This window comes from Heterocephalus glaber, unplaced genomic scaffold (genome assembly GCF_053883595.1).
Source record: "Heterocephalus glaber isolate CG9 unplaced genomic scaffold, H.glaber_assembly_v1.0 deba00001509, whole genome shotgun sequence".
Classification (NCBI taxonomy): domain Eukaryota; kingdom Metazoa; phylum Chordata; class Mammalia; order Rodentia; family Bathyergidae; genus Heterocephalus; species Heterocephalus glaber.
The window spans coordinates 44,498,722-44,518,232 of record NW_028258325.1 but is presented as its reverse complement, the minus strand read 5'-3'; the positions used below and the strand labels follow the sequence as shown (position 1 = coordinate 44,518,232).

General features: G+C 43.1%; 1 protein-coding gene across 5 annotated transcripts in view; it reads right to left on the bottom strand.

Annotated features, from left to right (window-relative positions):
• Positions 1-18,135, bottom strand: part of Kit (KIT proto-oncogene, receptor tyrosine kinase) — an 89,467-nt gene extending 71,332 nt beyond the window's left edge. For all 5 annotated transcript variants that reach the window (XM_087187667.1, XM_087187668.1, XM_087187669.1 and 2 more), the window contains exon 1: positions 17,980-18,135. In XM_087187667.1, coding sequence (XP_087043793.1) covers positions 17,980-18,046 — 67 coding nt within the window. In that variant the 5' untranslated portion in view covers positions 18,047-18,135. The remainder of the gene's footprint in view (positions 1-17,979) is intronic.
• Positions 18,136-19,511: the final 1,376 nt, after the last annotated feature.

The window sequence follows — 19,511 nt, the reverse complement described above, 5'->3', positions numbered from 1 at the left end:
CAATCACACTGGTTTAAAAGCACACTAATGGACAAAATTGGTTTATTCAAATTTGTTTCAACATTCATCAGAATGCTTGCTGGTCAATTTGCTTAATGAGTGTTTACTTTTCTCTTAATTTTTCTGGGGTGACATTCACTTAGAGCAATACAGTAATCCTGCTTCCCTTTTACAAAGAATTCTTAATAAGCAGCCTTGTGTGCAAAATGATCTCTTCTCCATCTCTTTGCAGGAAACAAGAGGAAATGTCTGAAACCAATCTTGCTCTGATTTCCAGAACTACCATAAATAAATAAATAAATACTTTCAATATTTCCATTGAGAAACTTTTACTTCTTCCTTCTATGACTTTAGAATAATGATCATCCCTAAACCAGGAGTGAAGAGGCCAATTCTAAAATTATAACCTTTTAGAATGTTAATTTAGATCAATGCCCAATTGGAAGAGACTCAAGTTGGAGGAAGGAAATTTAGTACTTTTGGAAATCTAAATTAATATTATATCAAGCTCTGGCGGCATTTTTTTCCAATGACTATAATTAGAGATATGCAAATTTTTCACTGGAGAAAAAAGCTGAGAGGAAAATGCACCTAATTAAGTAATAACGTTATCTTTATTAGATGGTATTAAAAGTATATATGTGGTTCAATGCTTTCACAATCATTAAATTCCACTACTTCCTTCAGAACTCAAGGAATCTTACGCCAAATAAATAATAGCAAAAAGATGTCACTTCTTATGAATTTTCCCAAAAAAACAGGCAACTTAGCCATAAGCTTCCCAGTACTCAATCACAAACATTATGTCTTGTCATAAACAACAGCTTAGAAGGCTAATGTCAGGAGGCCAGAAAGTGTTCATTTTCATGCTATAATCAGTTTTCAGAGACAAATTTTTAGTAACTTATTTTGAAATAAATTTATTTTTAAGGCAACGACCTGTGATTTAACATTTTACTTTGGCCTAGATTTGGTAGATCCAAAAGTTAACAAATTTTATGGTTAAAAGTCAACCTGGGAATATGGTGGTAGCTACGGGGTGATTGCATAATTGTTGAATCTCCTCAACCATAAAAATGGGCAAACAGAGTGGAATGAAAAACCACAGCCAACATCTACAACAGAACTAGGTGATAAGGTATCTTTCAACCTCTGTTATAGGAGGACTGAAGACAAACTACCAGCTACAGGGATTACCATTGGGTACTCATTGGAAAGTACCTAAAAATGGCCACAAAAAAAATGGAAGACATAAGTTCCAGTTTTACTAGTGAGTGCAGAGAGGACTGTGATACAAATGTGTCTATTGTGCTGTAATCTTCTGGAGTGTGGGAAATCTGATTCCAGGACAAAGTCTCACCCTGAGATGAAACTAGTTAAATAGCTCTTTTGCACATGGGAAAGAGGTGGTGGGGGGGGTTAAGATGTGTTTGTATTTGTACCAACCCCCACAATGAATTTAATCATTACATACTAATGTGTACTAATAAAAAAATTTTAATTTTAAAAATTTAAAAAAGGATGGGGATATAATCCGGTGTGAAGGCCCTGTCTATTAGTTCGATCCCTAGTACGGGGGGGGGGGAGGAAGAGGGGGGGTGCAGGGATTTAACTCAGTGGTTCCGCTGCCTGCTGCGCAAGAGCAAGGACCCGAGTTCGATCCCCGGTACCAAAAAAAAAAAAAAAGAAAAGAAATGGAAGAAAAAAGCTAGAGGGTACACTAGATCTGTGAGGCTAGAAAAGCTATATTGGCCCACCCTCTCCTAAAAGTACAAGAAAAAAGCAAACAACAGAAAAGAATTGCAATTGAATTCCAAATGGTGATCTTTTAAGAAAAACTAAGAACCAGACAGAAAGATATAGTGTAGACAATAAAATCAGGCCAGAAAGATGGAAAAACAAACCTAGAACATAATCTTTCAAAATGAATGAAAAGAAATTAAGCAAATGAAAGCTATAAAGAAGAGCATCAAGCAGAATTTTCAAACCTCAGAAATGAGTTGATTGAAGAAAATGAAGATTTTTAAATGGCAATGAAAAACTAGAAAATAATTAGAAGGAAATCAGTTCAGAAGTGATGGACAAATAAAACACAAGAAGAAGTAAAAATGAACAGTCCCTTAAATGAAAAATAAAAGTAAAATTTCCGAAAAACAAATTATAAAAGGACTAAAATGATTTGAGAAAATGATATAAAAGATAGGCAAAGAAGACTGAACATATACATAATGGGAGTTCTTGAGTCAACAAAGAATAGAACAGTAAATGCTATGCTTCAGAAATCTTTATGAAATAAAACACTTGAAATTACATATTTAGCAAAATGAAGTACTACTCAGCCATAAAAAATGAGAAATTAGAGACCTTTATAGCTAAATGGATGCACATTGAGGCGATACTCTTAGGTGAAATAAATAGGACACACATGTGTAAATACCAAAGAGTTTCTCTGCTGTGAGAAACTGAAAGTGTAAATAAGGACTAAAACGTATAATAGGTAATGTGAAATAGGAAAAAAAGGGGCAAAGGGGAAGGAAGTGGGAGGGGTAGGGGAAAGGAAAGAAGAGAATGGAATTAATATGAGAAAATGGAAAAATAGGAACAAAATCTTTGTAAATAGGGACGAATGGAGAGGTTGAAGGGAGGGCTGGGCAAGGGTGAAAAATAAGAACCAAGAGAGATTATGTAAAGGTGCAAATTTCCAATGATGAATGTCATTATATGGTATACCTAAAATGTACCAATGATTAGAATGAATAATCGATAATGCAAAATAGGAAGAAAAGGTCCAAAGGGGTAGGTATAGTGGGAGGGGCAGGGGAAAGGAAAGAAGGGAAAAGAAAAATGATGAGAAATGGAAAAATTGGAAACAAAGTCTTTGTAAACAGGGAAGGGTGGAGGGGGTAAAGGGAGGGCTAGGAATGGGGAAAAAATAAGAACCAAGATGCATCATGTAATCGTACAAGTTCCCAAAGAGAAATGTAAATGTGTTGTACACCTAAAATGTACCAATAAAAGAATTTAAAAAAAAAAGAAATTACATATTTAGCAACATACCACGTCTCTGGAAAAAAAAAAAACAAACCCAGAGCAGCCATCCTATAAAACTACTGATTTCAAAGAATAAAGGTAAAAATATTCCCCTGGGTATCTAAGTAAAAATATCAAGTTAACTGTGAGAGAAAGAAAATTAGATTATCCTAAGACTTTGGCAACATTTCATGGCAAAAGGCAATACAGTAAAACATTAATGATATCTGAGTAAAGATTAAATAGGGCAGGGATTTCCAATCAGCCAACCAGACCTCTAATACCACAGGCAAGCTGCCGAGGCCCACCATCCAGAAAGCACTTGCCATGGTGCCTCGGGAGGCATCCAGTACAGGAAGAGCTTCAGAATGGAAGGGGACCACATAGGACTGGCAGCCAACATTAAGTACATATAGTATTTACCAGTTGGGTGTGGTAGTGACCCCTATAATCCCGGCAATCTAGGAGGCTGAGGCAGGAGTGTCATAGGTTCAAGCCCAGCCTGGGCAACTTATTGGGAATCTGTCTTAAAATGAAAAATAAGGGACGGGGGACACTGGGAACATAGCTCAGTGCAAAGGGCCTGGGTTCATTCCCCAGTACCACCCCAAAAATATTTACTTGTGGAAGTAAGGCCAAATGATGAGGGCATAGAGAAAGTATATGATTGCTATTTGAGTTGATGGGGTAGTTTTAGTATAGCCATTGGAAAAATGGGGGAGGGTGAAATTCTGAAAATATGCCCTCTGATTTATAGATAATTAGCTGAGAGAAAAAGGTATTTCTCCAAACTTTCACCTTGGGAAAGAGAGAAGAACATCAGGCTGCTGGCTAATTTAAATGTTACTCACAGCAAAACAACAACAACAACAACAAAAAAAACAGAAAATAGCCCCTCAAAAGAGCAGAATATTATATGAAGATATCAAGATTGGCTCAATTATTAGAACCAAAAAATACAAATCTTTGCAAATACCCAAAGGTATATAAAAAGAGAAGGTAAAATAACAGAAGAATACAGCATTTATCAAGTATTCTTGTTTAGAACGAGAAAAACTAAATATGATCAAACCTCTAAATCAACAATTTACAGGAAATGAAGGAAAAAAGAACGTGTTAATTACCACAGAAATGCAATCAGCATAATTCAGACTGAAAAGTGCACAGAATACAGTTTCTTCAACAAAAATATGGGGCTAAATCCTACAGATAAGCAATGGCATAAAAGACATATCAACTCATCGCAGTGTGCGGATCTTGTTTGTTCTATTCAAATATTTATGTATTTGTTTTTCTTTTTATATTTATTTCCAGTAGGGGCAATATGGATACTCTATACTCAATAACACGGTAGAATTATACTGATTTGGAAGAATATGATACTGACATCATCATTATACTTAGAAAAGGGAGTCTGTATCTGACAGCTACATTGAGAATATTTATATATGGGATTCATGAAAAAGGAAAACAAAATTTCCTAACAGAATAATAGGTAATAACAATAGTTGATATAGATGAATTCTTTGAACCTTGAGTCACGCTTCGATATGGGAGGATGAACTGGACAAAGGCAAAGCAGAAGGTTGGCCATGCTTGGTGTTAAGTTGGATAATGGATATGAAGATTCATTACATTATTCTGTTTTAAAAGCTCCCTTAATAAAAAATGTGCATTAAAAAAATTAATGTGACATTCAACTATTCCATGTTGAAATGAAACAGCTGCTAATGGGTTTTCAAACAAGCCAGAGAGTAGCCTAGAAATCATAGGCTCCCTACTGATTTTGAAAATCTGTTTACCCTCCCCTAGTCAACTGATAGTAAATTTAAAGATGATCTATTTAGATGTAATTCTCACCCGGAACAACAAGTGCTAACCAATGATGATTACACTAGAGAAAAGGAATTGTCAAACCTGGAGCAAAACCACTGATTTCATAACTACTTAAATTCCCAAATATGTATACCTGCCCTCAACCAAGACTGTGGTCACTGGGGACGGCTTCTGGCCCTAACCCAAGAGGCATTGCTTTCTTTCCCTGGACAGCCTCGATTTTGGATTCTTCCTGAGAATCAGAACATAGGTAGCACGAGTTCTACACCAGCACTCAAGAACAGACAGAGGCCCAGCGGCGGTAGTGACAAGCACTCAAAAACTCCCACTGACCCAGCCCACCCTATCTTCCCCACCCCACACCTTTTCCTGTCCCCCTGTATTCTTCGGCCTTCTCTTCCTTAAACCAGCCTCTGCCTTGCCTTTCTCACTTTCTCCCAGACTTGACCAACATGGAGTTGAAACAAGTCTAAAGTTATCTGCTTTCTCTAAGAAAGACCCTCAGCTTTCTTTTTTTCCGCTTTTCTTTCCGGACCTAAGGTCTTGAGAGGAAAAGAATTCACTAGAACCTAAGCCCCTAGAGGACAAGGATTTCGGCCTGGTATGCCCACTGCTATCAATGCCTCAAGAATTATGTGTGATTTCTCTGGATTTCTATGGAATCTTCACAGGCACCAACAGAAAGATGTGCCAACAGAATGAAGCTGTACTCAACAGGTGGTCACACCTGCTGTCCCAGGTGGTCCCCAGCCCCTCCATGGGAAGCTCCTCACCCACACACCCAATCCCTCCACCAGTCTTCTCTTTGTAAGGTGGTAAGTCTGAAACTGCAATGATCATTTTAAATAATATCCCTCAAAAGTGCTGGAATGTAAATTAGGTAACAGATTCAGATCTACTGAAAAAAAATTCACAAACCCTTCTACATATGCTAGTTTATTTTAAAAAGCAGGGAGAGGGGTTCTCTTTTATCAAAATGATGCCTTTCTGGTTCAGCTAAAAACTTACCTACCATTTTCCTGCATGCAGTATACACACAGACTATACTAAAACAAACAAAAACATTTAAATATCTCAACTAGCATTTTCTAATGACCTGTTTTAGATTAAGAATCCTGGTTTAATATCACAACGACAAAAATCCTAAGAACCAATTCATATGGTGTTTTATCAGCCCACTAAATATCACCCATTTCTGGTTTTTTGGTTGTTTTTTTTTTTGGTATCGGGGATCAAACTCAGGTCCTTGTGCTTGCAAGGCAGGCGGCAGAACCACTGAGCTAAATCCCCGGCCCTATATCATCCATTTCTTAAATTGAAAATCTTTCAAAAAAAACCTAGCCATGAAGGAAGAAATACACATTGTGAAAATTTGGATGGAAACACATTTAAAATATTTTACAAGCTAAAAATTATTATTACTGTACTTTTAAAGTACTACCTGTACTGCCTCCATTCCAGTCTTTCCAGGTAGAATTCTGAAGTTTGTTTGTTTTAATATAGTCTACTTTTCTTTTTAAGCACACACTGGCCATACAGGATAGTAATAGCCACCTTCGCAACTCTAAAATCTCCAATAAATATTTTTTCCAGAAGCCAATAGCTACATGGATTCCTTTCTATGAATGTGCCCTTCCAAGAAAGACATATTCATTTTCAAAGTTCATTGTAATGAGCCTCTGGTCCAGCAAATCCTCTGCTCAGGGGTACACATAGGGTATGTTATTCATATTACTGGGGATCCCAGATTACTGTACTTAGGAATTTTCTATCTGCCTTTGAAATAACCTAGGTCACCTTGGGCAACCCAAATAAAGCTGGACATTTCAGCCTCATTAAGACACAAGTGAAGGAGTCAGGATTTTTCCTCTTTCTCATTTTCCTCTTGCCTGTTCTACACTTGATCAGGCAAGGCATTTCTAGGCCAGTGTCATCAATTCTGTCTTTCCTTAGGTGACAGAATTCTGACCACCACAGCCACCTGGCTCCCTAGTACTCAGCAAAGGCATTGATTTCAGCACCGACTCCTTCTAATGTAGGACTGAGCAGGAATCGGGAAAGAATCTCGAGGTGTTCCAGCCCACACAGGACCCCTAACCCAGGTTTTGAGGGGCTTATTTATCCCTGCTTATGCTTGAACAAGTGAGTTGACATAAACAAGGCTTGTAAAGCTTGCTACATACTACTATTTATCATATTTACCATAGTAGTAAAGATTTAAAATTTGTTAATAAGCCAAGAATCAGAGATCATCTATTGCCAGTATCAGACAGGGAGAACACAAAACTTATAATCTTGACTGGAGCCAGGGTTATTACGTAGGAAAGAAGGAGATGGTAATTAGTTTTGGATTTAAAAACAATTCATGCTAGATTTCCATTGTACATACAACATATGTAATGACATGCAGAAGTGAGATGCATACTTTTCCATTTTTAAAGTTATTTCTCTGAAGTATCTACTTGACCAGATTACATTTACAAAAATGTTAACACATATGGCACTGTAGGCAATACTTCAAATCCTGAAAAATAAAACTCCAAGTGCCCTAAAAATTGTCCCATGTCACCCTGCACTACTCCCTCCAGAGATTTTCTGAGAGTCTTTTAACTAACACTCACCCTCTGCCTTGTGTTCACACTTTCATGAAATCCTATCCCACTCTTCAAGATTTATTTCAGGGCTCATAATTCCCTTTGAATAAGCCATTCATTCTATACAGGAATTGATGCCTACATCCTCTAACCCTACGGTAATGATCATGACTAGACTGTTATTTAAATCTTATTACAAATGGCATGGCATGAAATTAGCATCTACCCATTATTGATCTCTTTAAGGCAAGGATCCCATCTAGACATCAAACATTTCAATACGACAGGGGGAAATGATGTTATCAACCAGAAGCTATTGAATTGCAATTTCGTTTCCACCACCTTCTCTCACTGGACCTCTGGCTGATCATGACCATGAAATGACCAACGGTAAAGGGCAGATGGGAAGGAAGTAAACTAGAGGGAATAATCCAACCCAGAGTAATCAAGCGAAAAGGACTGAAGTGGTCCATCCTTCATCCATGCAGACCTCTCCACCTGGACACAGGCTGGGAGATCACGTGGCTTGATCACAGGTTAGCTCTAAACAACTGATTATGGGGTTTCTCCAGACCTTGGCCTTCCCTTTATCTCTCTTATTTTGACACTCACTTTAAGCTATTGCACTACACAACTTGTTCTGTGGTTAAATCCTCCACCCCAGCAGATCAATAACTTATTTTATGGCTATGGGCCCTTTCTTGGCTGTTTTCAATATAGCCAAAAACTATGAGTCTATCCAGTATTTATGAAAAAACACTCTACCCCACAGGCAAAGGAATGAGGCAAGAAAAATGGCTGCTTATTTTGCCATTTTCCAATTATTCAGAGAGGATTTCAGACAAGCCTTTAAAGGGTCATCAAGACAAGTGAGTTGGGTAGGACCTAACCATTTCAAAATACAATTATTTTGCTTGCCTCACCTCTTCAGCCAAGACCCCATAACCAGGTCTCAATACAATTAAGTCTTTTCCAACTCTTCCATTACAGAATTTTTCCTACACAAAACACAAAAACAAAACAAAACCAAACAACTCTCAATTTCATTCTGGAGCAATGTAACCTATGTGCATTTTGTCCCATTCTTCACCTACAAAGAACAAATATTTGAAGACTGCCATTCACTAACCCTTCCCTCACCTTATCTTCTCCAGGATTCATAAATTCAATTTCTTTAAGTTGCTTTCAAAGGGCCTGTCTCCCAAAGCCTTCACCAACTGTGTCCTCCTCTATATCTAAAAGGTCTATTTCGCTCTGAGAAAAACAAAAACCTTCAAAATGGTCTCACACAAAGAAAGTCATTATCTTCCTACCATATCATTCTTTTTCATGAAAACTTCCTTTTCACTATGAGTGGTATGCATTTGACACACAATTCTTTATAATCCCTAAATCTTACCATAATATCATAGACCTTGTTTCTGTGTCTTTGTGGTTTTATTTTTTATATGGATTTGACCCTCAGAGGAATTTCATTTTTATGATCTACCATCATGTCTGTAAAACTGAGTTTCAAGTAAATGCAATCTGTAAATAATCAATGCACAAACCGAACAGAGTCCATCACCACATTCCCTCCCGAAAGAGCCCACCTCTCCTCCTGGCTTCATCTCCGTGGATTCCACAGGACTAACATTACTCTCAGTCACCTCCACCCACAAGACTCTTGCTCACCTTCCCCTCGGTCTCCTCAGTGCCTGACACAGAGAAGGTGCCAGACACGGCCTGCCAAGTGGATGAAGACTATTATCTTCCCCACATCTTCCCCGCACTCACCTTTCTCTCCTCAGCAGACCTTTGTCACCCAGGCCCTCACCCCTCCCTGCCACCACACACACTCTACAGACCCTGACTGAGTATCTTTCTGCCCAATTCCTCACCAACACGTTGCTGTGAGCCATCCTAATCGAGTCCCCTCCAAAACTCTCCCTCAGACACCTGGATGCTCAGGTCCTTAGCAGCATCCTTCACACCCACCAAAAAATGGAAACAAACCAAACATCCATCAATGGATGGAAGGATAGCTAACACAATGTGGTATATACATACAATGGAGTACTATTCAGCCCTTAACACATTAACAACAGGGATATGAAGGGGCCATCATTCACAGCTGCTGGGTGACTTAAAGGATTATGGTTACGTGGTTACATGCATGACTGTCCCATGCATGACTGTACCATTTCTACCACCAGTAGTACGAGCTGCCGGATGGGACAGTCATGCATGTACCACTAGTGGTTCAAGCATTAAAAAGGAAGGAAATTCTGACCTACAATACAACATGGGTGAACCTTGAGAACATTATGCTAAGTAAAATAAGCCAGTCAGAAAAAGCCAAGTGCTTCATGGTTCCACTCACAGCAGGTACCTGAATAGACAAATTCAGGGACAGAAAGTAGCCTGGGCTACAGGGAAGGAAAAGTTGTTCCTAAATGGGTAGAGTTTCAGTTTTGTAAGATGGAAGTGTGCTGGAGATCAGCTGCCGAACAATGTTAATGTACTTAATACAATTGTGTATATTTTACTAAAATTAAAAAAAAAAGAATTCCCTTAGTCTTGGCTGCCCCCAGTCAAGGAGCATCTGGAATTTTGCCGCAGGATGTGCTGCTGTGCTTCCCAGATTGTGTGGCAGGCTGCAGTGTGTGTTTAGCTGACATAAGGGTGAGCAGGTGGCTCTGGATCTGTGACCCTGCTTCTGGGTCAGATCCATCTTAGCCTGGACTTCAAGGCCTTCTTTACAGTCTGGACCAAATTAATACTTCTTGGACTAATGAGAATTCCATATTCCAGCCCCTTTCCCTCCGATTCCTTACCTTAGCCATCTCATCAAATGAAAGCTCTGATAATCCCCAAATAAAACCTTACTGCCTGGCTCCATGTTCCTGCTGCTTTTTCCAAGTGAAGCTTCAATTACAGACACACTACTCTACTTGTTTAATGTGCAGAAATTAATCTCAAATTTTTCCCCCCAGAGAGACACTTTTACTGATCCCTGATCTCTTTTATCACCTACTCACCAAGACTTGGGCTCCTCTCCTTTAAAATCCTGCCTAGTGCCAGGCGTGGTGCCACATGCCTATAATCCCAGCACTCGGGAGGCTGAAGCAAGAGGATCACCCTGTGAGTTTGACCAGCCTGAACTACATTAGCAAGACCCTATCTAAAAAATAAAAGGAAAGCTAAAATGCCTAGAGCACTTTGTATCTATGCTACAGAGTTCTACTCTGCATCAACAATAGCTATGAACTTGTTCCATCTCTCCCAGCCCCCCGACTCCTATCTGCAGACCCTGCAAAGATCCAGGCTCAGGATTGATAAACCTTTGTTAAACTGAATCCAAGATGTTCACTGAGCACTTATTACATTCAAAGCTCAGGAGAGTCATTAGAGCAATAGTTACTGAGCACCACAGTGACTGGCCCGGGGCAATGGACAAGTTCAGTTTGGTTCCTGTACTCAAAAAAAAAAAAAAAAAAAGTTAAGGAAAAGCTCAATTCCTCACTCTCACAGTGGTTTCAAACTTATTTTATGTAATAAAAATATAATAAGTCCCAAATGAGCCACTTGCCTAAAAAAAATGGCCGTTTAGAGATCTGCTCTCCTCCAAACTTTTATTCCAAATCTTTTGTCCCCTTTGGTAGAAAGTCAGCTAAGAAGAAGAAAGGTTACATAAAAGAACAGGAAGGAGAAACACTATGCATTACCTAACAAGCTGGACTTTCTGAAAACTAGCCATTAAATGAACAAACTTATCTTAATGCAAAAAGTAAATAAAAACAACCTACATGATCTGGTTTTACACCATTTCCATTATTTTTCTCAGAGACAAAGCTGAAAGAGGAACCTAAGAAAATCCACATGATGGTGGAGTCCAACGTTTTATCTTCGAGGGGCTCCATGTTGAGGATGTCACAAGCAGAACTCATATTTTAATCCCCTCTGGAGCCCTGTGCCATCACCCCCATTTCACAGATGAGAAGATGGAGCCTAAGGAGAGGTTAAGCATCTGTCCTACACCTCACGGCTGCCAAGTGGCAGAACTGGGGATTAAAAACTCAGCTGCCCCCAGAGGACAAATGTACTCTGTGCCAAAGAAGGGTCACAAAGAGGGAAAAGTCTCTCAAGGCCATGACCCATCCTGACGGCTGACACTGACAGAGGAGCTGAGAGGCTCTATGCATGGTTCCAAACTAATGCCTAAGGAGATTTAACTGACCTTGATAGATAGCAAGAGGTTCATACTGATTTGACACAGGTCTCACTTTAACTTGGTCTTAAACACCCAGCAGAAAAGAATAACTGAAAGAGTTATAAAATAATGCCACAGTAATAAAGCTAGATATAAAAAGGGGCTGCAGTCACTGACCCCTTCTGGCAGTTTCTAGCTATACCAGTAGCTGACCACAGTTATGGATCATTAGGAAAAAACTATGGTAAAATCTTTAAGAGCTCAGCTAAAGTTTTAAATTTCTTAAATGAGATTTGTTCTTCAAATTGTCTCTTACCTTAACAGCAAAAACTAGAGAGATTTATGGCCAAGTACCAGACTTACACATACATAACCTTTATCAATGAAAGAATCTAAGAGCTAGCAGGTTAAAATCACTATTTCAATTTTCTCCCCAACCTGCCCTCTCATTCCAGTGTGCTCATGCTTAGATTATACATTCTCTAATTTCTTAAAAGTTTTGTTTATTCTTGCCTAGAGGCTGCCAAACTCCAAGCAGTCATACAAATGGAACCAGTGACAAATGTGCTAGACTTCTTTTACCGGGATCCACCAGATCAACCTTGTAAACAGCTCATAACTGCTAAACTATATAATATGACTTCTATGTTGGAATTCTGAAGTCCCCTGGACCTTCTCTTTGTCCTCTTTGTGGGAGGCTATTATTAGTTCCTCCCAGTGGAAACCCTTGTTGGCTATATTCATAGCAATCCTGCTGACCTTATCATTTGGTCCATGTATTAACTGTTCCTTTGGCTTTGTCTCCTCCAAACTCAAAGCTATACAGCTACCAAGATGACAATGCCTGGCACCTACTGAGGGCCTTTAGATAGACTCTGTGGAGTAACTCTAACTGCTGATCACAACTACGACCCTCTTCAGCTGGAAGTAGCCAGAACTATCTTAACTATCTTCGCCCTTTGCCCCCTCATAGCAGTTAGGGGGTACTTCTTCAGAAGGGGGAATACTGCAGATAGGTAAGTTAATGAGATATCTTTTGTGCAGTTAGATGGGACCAGACCTCCAGGAGCCAACAAAGCAAGGAGCTAACAGGGAGAACAACTGAGGCACATTCACTGGTTAGCATCATAAAAAGGAAAAGAAGTACTACTCCTCCTAGAGATAGATAGCAGTGATTGATATTCTAAATGGGAAATTCTTGTATGTGACTTGTCTTCCCATTTGATCCCCATTTAATCAATATTACCTGGGCGACTGTACTTGTAATCTTATTGGTTGGTCATGGTTTTCTCCCACCTCAGGCCCGCCTTGTGGATTTCCATTGGTCTTATAGTTTTGTCCCACTTTGCACCCACCTCATCACATGGGTTTGCTGTATTTTTTTAACATCTTTGAAAAGTGGAGTGAGCGAGCAACCCACTTTCCGGTCCCCCTTCTGTCCTCTCTTAGGCAGAAGCTTTCTTTCTCCCAATAAATTTTTCCTACTCTTAAAAAAAAAAAAAACTCAGTCGCCCTTTTCAGAAACCAAGCTCTTCACTCTGTTGGCACATGCCCTGAATAATAATTTAGCCTAAACCTTAAATTCTGCACAAACTGTTGAAATCTTAGCTGTAAAGGTATGCACTGGAAGGTATCTAAGGAAAGTGTCATGACCAAGATGTAAGCATGAAGACCAAAGCACAAGATGAATGGGAAAATTATTAGGTATGAAAATTTTTGTTGGAGGAATCCTCTGAGGTGTGGGGGGGTTTTTTTCTGGGGGAAAAAAGTCTAAGATCTGTTTACTTTCTAAGACCAGTAATTCCCAACTGTTACATCAAAAGCTATATAAAACTCAAGTCAAAAATTAAAAAGTTCATTTCATTTTCAAAGCTGTTAAATTAGTATTTACTGATACCCATGTGCAAAGATTATAAAAGAAGATGGTCAAATTTTACCTAGTGGAGGAGTTCACTCACTTATTAAGATGCTTCACCCATTCCAGACCCTATCTCAAACACCTTTACAAGAATCTTTCTAATTTTTAGGGCAACTATATTAAGAGTAAGTATTGCCAGAGATTTAGCTCAGTGGTTCCACTGCCTGCTTCGAAAGCACAAGGTCCGAGATTGATTGATCCCTGGCACACAAAAAAAAGTTATGGGCTGGATATTTAGCTCAGTGGCACTGCACCTGCCTTGCAAGAGCAAGGTCCTGAGTTCGATCCCCAGGACCACACACACACAAAAAAGAGTAGGTATTATTCCCCTTTTAGGCATCATAACTTATTTTACAATTAAGAATTACAAGTTTTACACCCAGCAACACATTTACTGGCACAGAGAGGTTAAATAATTTATCCAAAATCACACAACAAAATAAATGGCAAAACCAGGACGAAACATTGCAGGTCAGAAAGGTTAAGCAACTTGCTCTAAGGCCACAGGGCTGTCAGTTTTAAGTCCTCAGCCTAGGATAGATGGCCTGAGGATGCCCCAAGATGCTGGTCCCACCTCCGTTCCAAAGCCACCCAGAAGCATAGCTCTGTCTTATGGGCCCAGGCTTCAGTTCTTCAAGCGAAGAAACTGAGACCTTAATAAAAAATTCTCTAGATCTTAAAATACTGCCTCACTGTTTTCTGAAAAGCATCCTGAGAGCAACAAACATGGCCACAGGCTATTGGCTTACTACCGTTTTTTCACTTAGTAGACTCAAAACATGAGCTACATGATCATATTTCTAAAAATGTCAGAAATCAGAGTCATTAGGCCAGGCTTATTCTCAAGTCCTCTACAATCAACAAAGATTTATACTGAATTGGCCCTTGATTGAAACTTTTACCTCTGTTAACTCCCCACTAAGCCCTCCTTCTTTTGAATTTTCAGCCGTGAAAATATCTATTTGAGTTACTGAAACTGCATATGAAATTTTGCATATTTGGATTCCTGCAAATGTCTTTTAATCCCACTTTGGAAAAGTTACCACACATGAATGCAGCAAAATAAAGCACTCCCTACATCCTAGCCTGCCAACTCTTAGGCTAAATTCATTCCCAAGAAAATGCTTCTTCGGCAGCCCTGAACACTTCTAAGGACTCCTGAGTGGCCATCCAGCCCAGCTGGGAGAATTCCACTCAGGACACCATGGGTCCCTCGGCTCCTTTCCTCCTGGCCTTCTTTAATCAGAAGACTTGAGGAAATGAGTCAAAATCCTATGCGTAACTTCTAATGGCTGTCAACAACAGCAGCAAAATTCATCACTACAACAACATCTGTACATAAATGTGCTACAGGGGAAGCCCACAAAATACTTGGCACTTTTCTGATGAGGATTTCTCTGGGGAAAGGCAGGCTATAAGTGGGAAATGGTAATTCTAGCTCATCACGCTTATCCAGTGTCAACAGCTAGTAGTATCTGCCACTATTGGGGGCTTTCTCCTTCACAAGTAGGCACAAGTCTAGGATGCTAAGGCAGTTTTTATTTTTCAGAGTCGGGGATGGATTTCAAGTGACTTGCACTACTATTGTGAAGATAGCTTATCTCCCTCTCTGAGGGACCCAAATACCTAGAGCCCTCATACCACAGGCCAGATGCCCCCCAGCTATAAAGTAATGAACGCTTCTTCAGTGAATATTTCCCTAAATTGAGAACACTCTAATTCAAATGCCATAAAACAGGCAATCCTAGGCCCTTTTCACATTCAACATTTCTGAACAAGCCTCACTTTACAACAGATTCTGGTGAGCCATGTAAATGGATACGCAGTAGGGCATATGGAGCTTCACTCAGTCTCCTCCACTGATTTTGTGCAAGTGACTTATCCTCAGCCAGTTTCTCCAGTTGTAAAATAGCAGTAGTAGTAATAGTACTACTTCCTGGGGTTAGAAGTACAGGAAGTACCAGGTAAAGGCCTCAGCATAGGTCCTGGCACACAGTTTCCAATTATGAGACAGGACTAAGTACAACCCACATGTAGTATGAAATTTAAGGCACGTTAGAAAGCACATTGCAGAAGTCCAGCACACATGATTTATAAAGTCTTAAGAAAACAAACGTGTGGCTGGGTGGAAAAAAACCCACAATTATCTGAGAACCCTTACAAAACTATCATGTTATTCCCAGAAGACTAATAATCCAGAAAGCCCTGCACCAGGTGCTGCGCAGGCCTCCAGCCACACACCTGCAGGAACAGGGGGAAGAAGGCATGATTCACAGGTCTTCACAGGTCCATCCTGTTGGTCCTGGGAGCTGTAACTGCTAAGGGGGGGGGGGGCAGGAGGAGGTGATCACAGAGCTGGCACCTCTCACCCCTACAGAGCCCCGGATCAGGGAAGTAGGACACCCCCCAAGTACCACCTGATCCCTGGGACCTGGAGAAGCAGCAGGGGTCCGGAAGAGAGTTGAGAAAGAGCGCTGAGTCTCCACCCAGAACTCTGGAGGAGCCTTCTGGACCGGAAGGGTCTTTCCTGACTTCGATGCCCTGCAGTACACTCTTGAGGAAACTAGACTCCTCAGAATGGACATGACTTGCCCAAGGGCACACAACCAGTATATGGCCAAGAAAAGAAAAGGAAACAAGAACCGGAGGGGCAGATGAAGGCTCTGTCACTATACCACACTGCCCCCAAGACAGACCTTAAATTCCTTTTGCCAATAAGCTATAGGACAGAGCAGGCTAATCATGAGGACATGGGGACTATTCAGTGCAGTCTGTGTTCCACACGGGTCCAGTTCACATACCTTTAATTAAATTTAAAAAGATAAGACAGACAATATAAAAACCATGGGGTCACTTTAAGCTAAGGCTTCCGGACCTTCGCTGGTGACCCCCGTGACCCCTCCCTGGGCGCAGGAGTCCAGATGCAAAGCCTCTTCCCGGCAGGAAACCCCTCTCCAGGCCTTTGAATAGTGGGGTGGGGTGCTGGGTCTTGAGACCACGGTGAAACTGTCGTCGTCTCACAACAGGTCACTATTGACGCTCCTTTGCCAGCGCTTGTTTCCTCTGTAGACTCACTTTCTATCCTTACATCATCGGCGTAATCTAAACGTTTTTGTTTTTGAATGACCTGAGGAAGAACAGGGCTTGGGGATTGCCAGGCGCGCACACCAGCGACACCTGGACAAAAGGGAAGAGAGGCAGGAATCTGACTCAGGGGCTCCCGAGCCTGCAGACTTCCTCTCCTGAAGACCCGAGTTCCCGCGCCTAAATAACCGGATTTTCCTAACAGCTTAAAGATCCTAATGGGAGCTATGGGAAGTTCCACTCCATCACCCACCCTCACCCTAGGCAGCCCCGAATGTAGATAACCACGTGGGAGGGGGCTCGAGAATCCCAAATTTCCTGAGGAATAGAGACACCTGCGATTACAGGTCGCAGACACCGGGACGCGCGGCTTCCAATGCCCTGTCACGCAGGCCGGGCGCTCTGGCTGGGCGCGCGAGGCGGCGGGGTTGGAGACCGCAGCGTCCCAGCCCCGCTCTCCCTGCCTCTGCGGAGCAGGCAGGCAACGCAGTCTCCAGCCGCTGCCCGGCGCGTGGCAGCAACCAACGGAACGACTGCAGAAAGGGGCGAGCCTCCAGCACCCGATTTACAAAAAGCACTAAGTCTGCAACCTAGCGGCTGCTTGCTACACGCCCTGCCCGAGTTGCCCGTGCCACCGCCACCTCGAGGCTCGCGGGGTCCCGCCCCTGAGCCGCACGCCGCGCGCTCCCGGTCCGAAAGCTCCACCGGACGCCAAGAAACGCGGCTGCCTCGGGTTCGCCTCCACGGGTGGCGCCGCGCGGCAGGGGCGGCAGGGCTCGGTCCCCAAGCTCCGCGCACAAAGAGCGCCGGCGGTTGGGAAGAGCCGCTGCAGAGCAAAGAAAAGGCTCTCCAACTTTGCCCTCCGCGCCTCCGAGGACCTGTGGGCTGGTCCTCCCCTCGCTGGTGACACACACGCAACTTTTAACAAAGGGAAGCTGCGGCCGCGCCTCGCTCGGCGAGATAACGCGCTCAGTGAGAACCCCCGAGCCGCCCGCCTCGACCATCCGCGCACCGTCGGCACAAAAGCAGCCCCAAACTCCCCCGCAGACTGCAGCCTCGCTCGTGCCTAATTCCCCCCGCTGTCCCTATTCCCGGAAGACCCCAGGCTCTGCGCCCCCTGCCAGCAGCGGCTGGGGTCTCCGGGCTCAGGTGAGCGAGGTAGGGAGGAGGAGAGTCTCGGGGCCGCCCGGAATCTTCCTGCAGGCTGCAGTGCACTGGCACTGAATGGCCGGCAGCCCCTCTCGGGACGCACCCCGGCGCGTTCAACCTTCCCCGGCACAGGTGCGCCTGCTGGCGAGGCCTAGGTACCCGTCGGACTCTCTCACCTGGCTGGACGCGGAGCAGGAGGTGCAGGACGCAGAGAAAATCCCAGGCGCCGCGAGCGCCTCTCATCGCGGTGGCTGCGCTGGCTTCGGAGCTCCGTTCCACGTTCCAGCTCTCGCCCGAGTGCACCAAGCGCGGCAAAGCCGAGCCCCCAGAGCGCGAGCGCCGAGCAGCGCCCCTCCTCCCGCGCCCTCCCCTGTGCGCCGGCCACGCCCCTCCCGGCGCCCCTCCTCGCCGCCCGCCCTCGCTAGCTCCCAGCCGCGCCGGCCCCGGCCCTCGGACGCGTGATCCCGCAGAGCTGCGCCCGCCTGGAAGGGCTATCTGGAAGGGCAGGACGCGCGGGTCATCTCCGCGCGCCCTCGACCCCAAGGCCCTCCGTCTCCCCTCGTCTCCTCCCGGGTGAAGTGGTCGGCCCGCCCCAGGCGGCTGCTGGCCGAGGCCGGTGCTGCCCGCGCGCTGTGTGAAGCCGGGCACCACGCGCAGTGGGCAACCGGCCGGCCACCTGACAGGTGCTCCCCGGATAACAAAACAGGCTCGTACGTGAGGAGGCTGAACGACGCTGGGAATTGGAGGGCGCGGGGTTAGGAAACTGGGTCCCAACATTCTTCTCCATTTCTGTTAGTGTGGCGCCTGGCACCGTGGCAAAAGGTTGAGCCGGGGTTTAGGTAATTCTTTTTGCTCACTTTCTCCACCTGCTCCGAAACTGTAGAACACAGTTGATTTCCACCGTTCAGTGTGGCCTCCGCCCAACAGGCTCTTGACTAGACTTTTCTAGAGACCCGGGCGGCGCAGTGGGGAGGAGCGCCTTGTGAAGCTTGCTCTGGGAGCCCTGGCTTGAGCCCATTTGCTTTTTTCCTTTTCTTTTCTCTCTCTCTCTCTCTCTCTCTCTCTCTCTCTCTCTCTCTCTCTCTCTCTCTCTCTCTCTCTCTCTCTCTTTCTTTCCTTTCTTTCCTTTCTTTCTTTCTCTTTCTTCCTTTTCTTTCTTTCTGTCCGTTTGCTTCTGGAACTCTTTCATTTTTCCTTCCTTTCCTCCTTCCTGTGTTTCCTTCGTTTTTTTTCTTTTAATTTATTCTTTCCTGTTTCTCTGCCTCTGTTTCACACTCCAGTAATGGAGCTAATGTCCTTTTGGCTACCTTAGGGCAGGAGCGAAAAAGTAAAATGATTCTCTTCAGCCAGACTCCACTGCCTAGGAAGTGCTTCCTCCACTTACTCATGGTGGCTTTCCCAGACTGGAGGGTACCAACAGTGTCTGTGTAGGGTGTTGTAATTCTTCTTATCCTGTTATTGCATCCTCACAGAGGCAGCTTTGTGAGTATGTAGAGTATACGTTTTTATTCTAGAAGTGTTCTGACAAACATCACAGACGTAACATGGGGAGACCCAGGGGTTGAGCCTTTATTTTAAGACCTACTCCTAGTAAGGAGAGCGTTTTGCATACATTCTGATAAACCAATAAAACAGGCCTGCAGAGAGCTTGAGGATGAAAACTAAAAGGGAAATACCCATTAGGAAAAACAGAACATAGAATAATTTT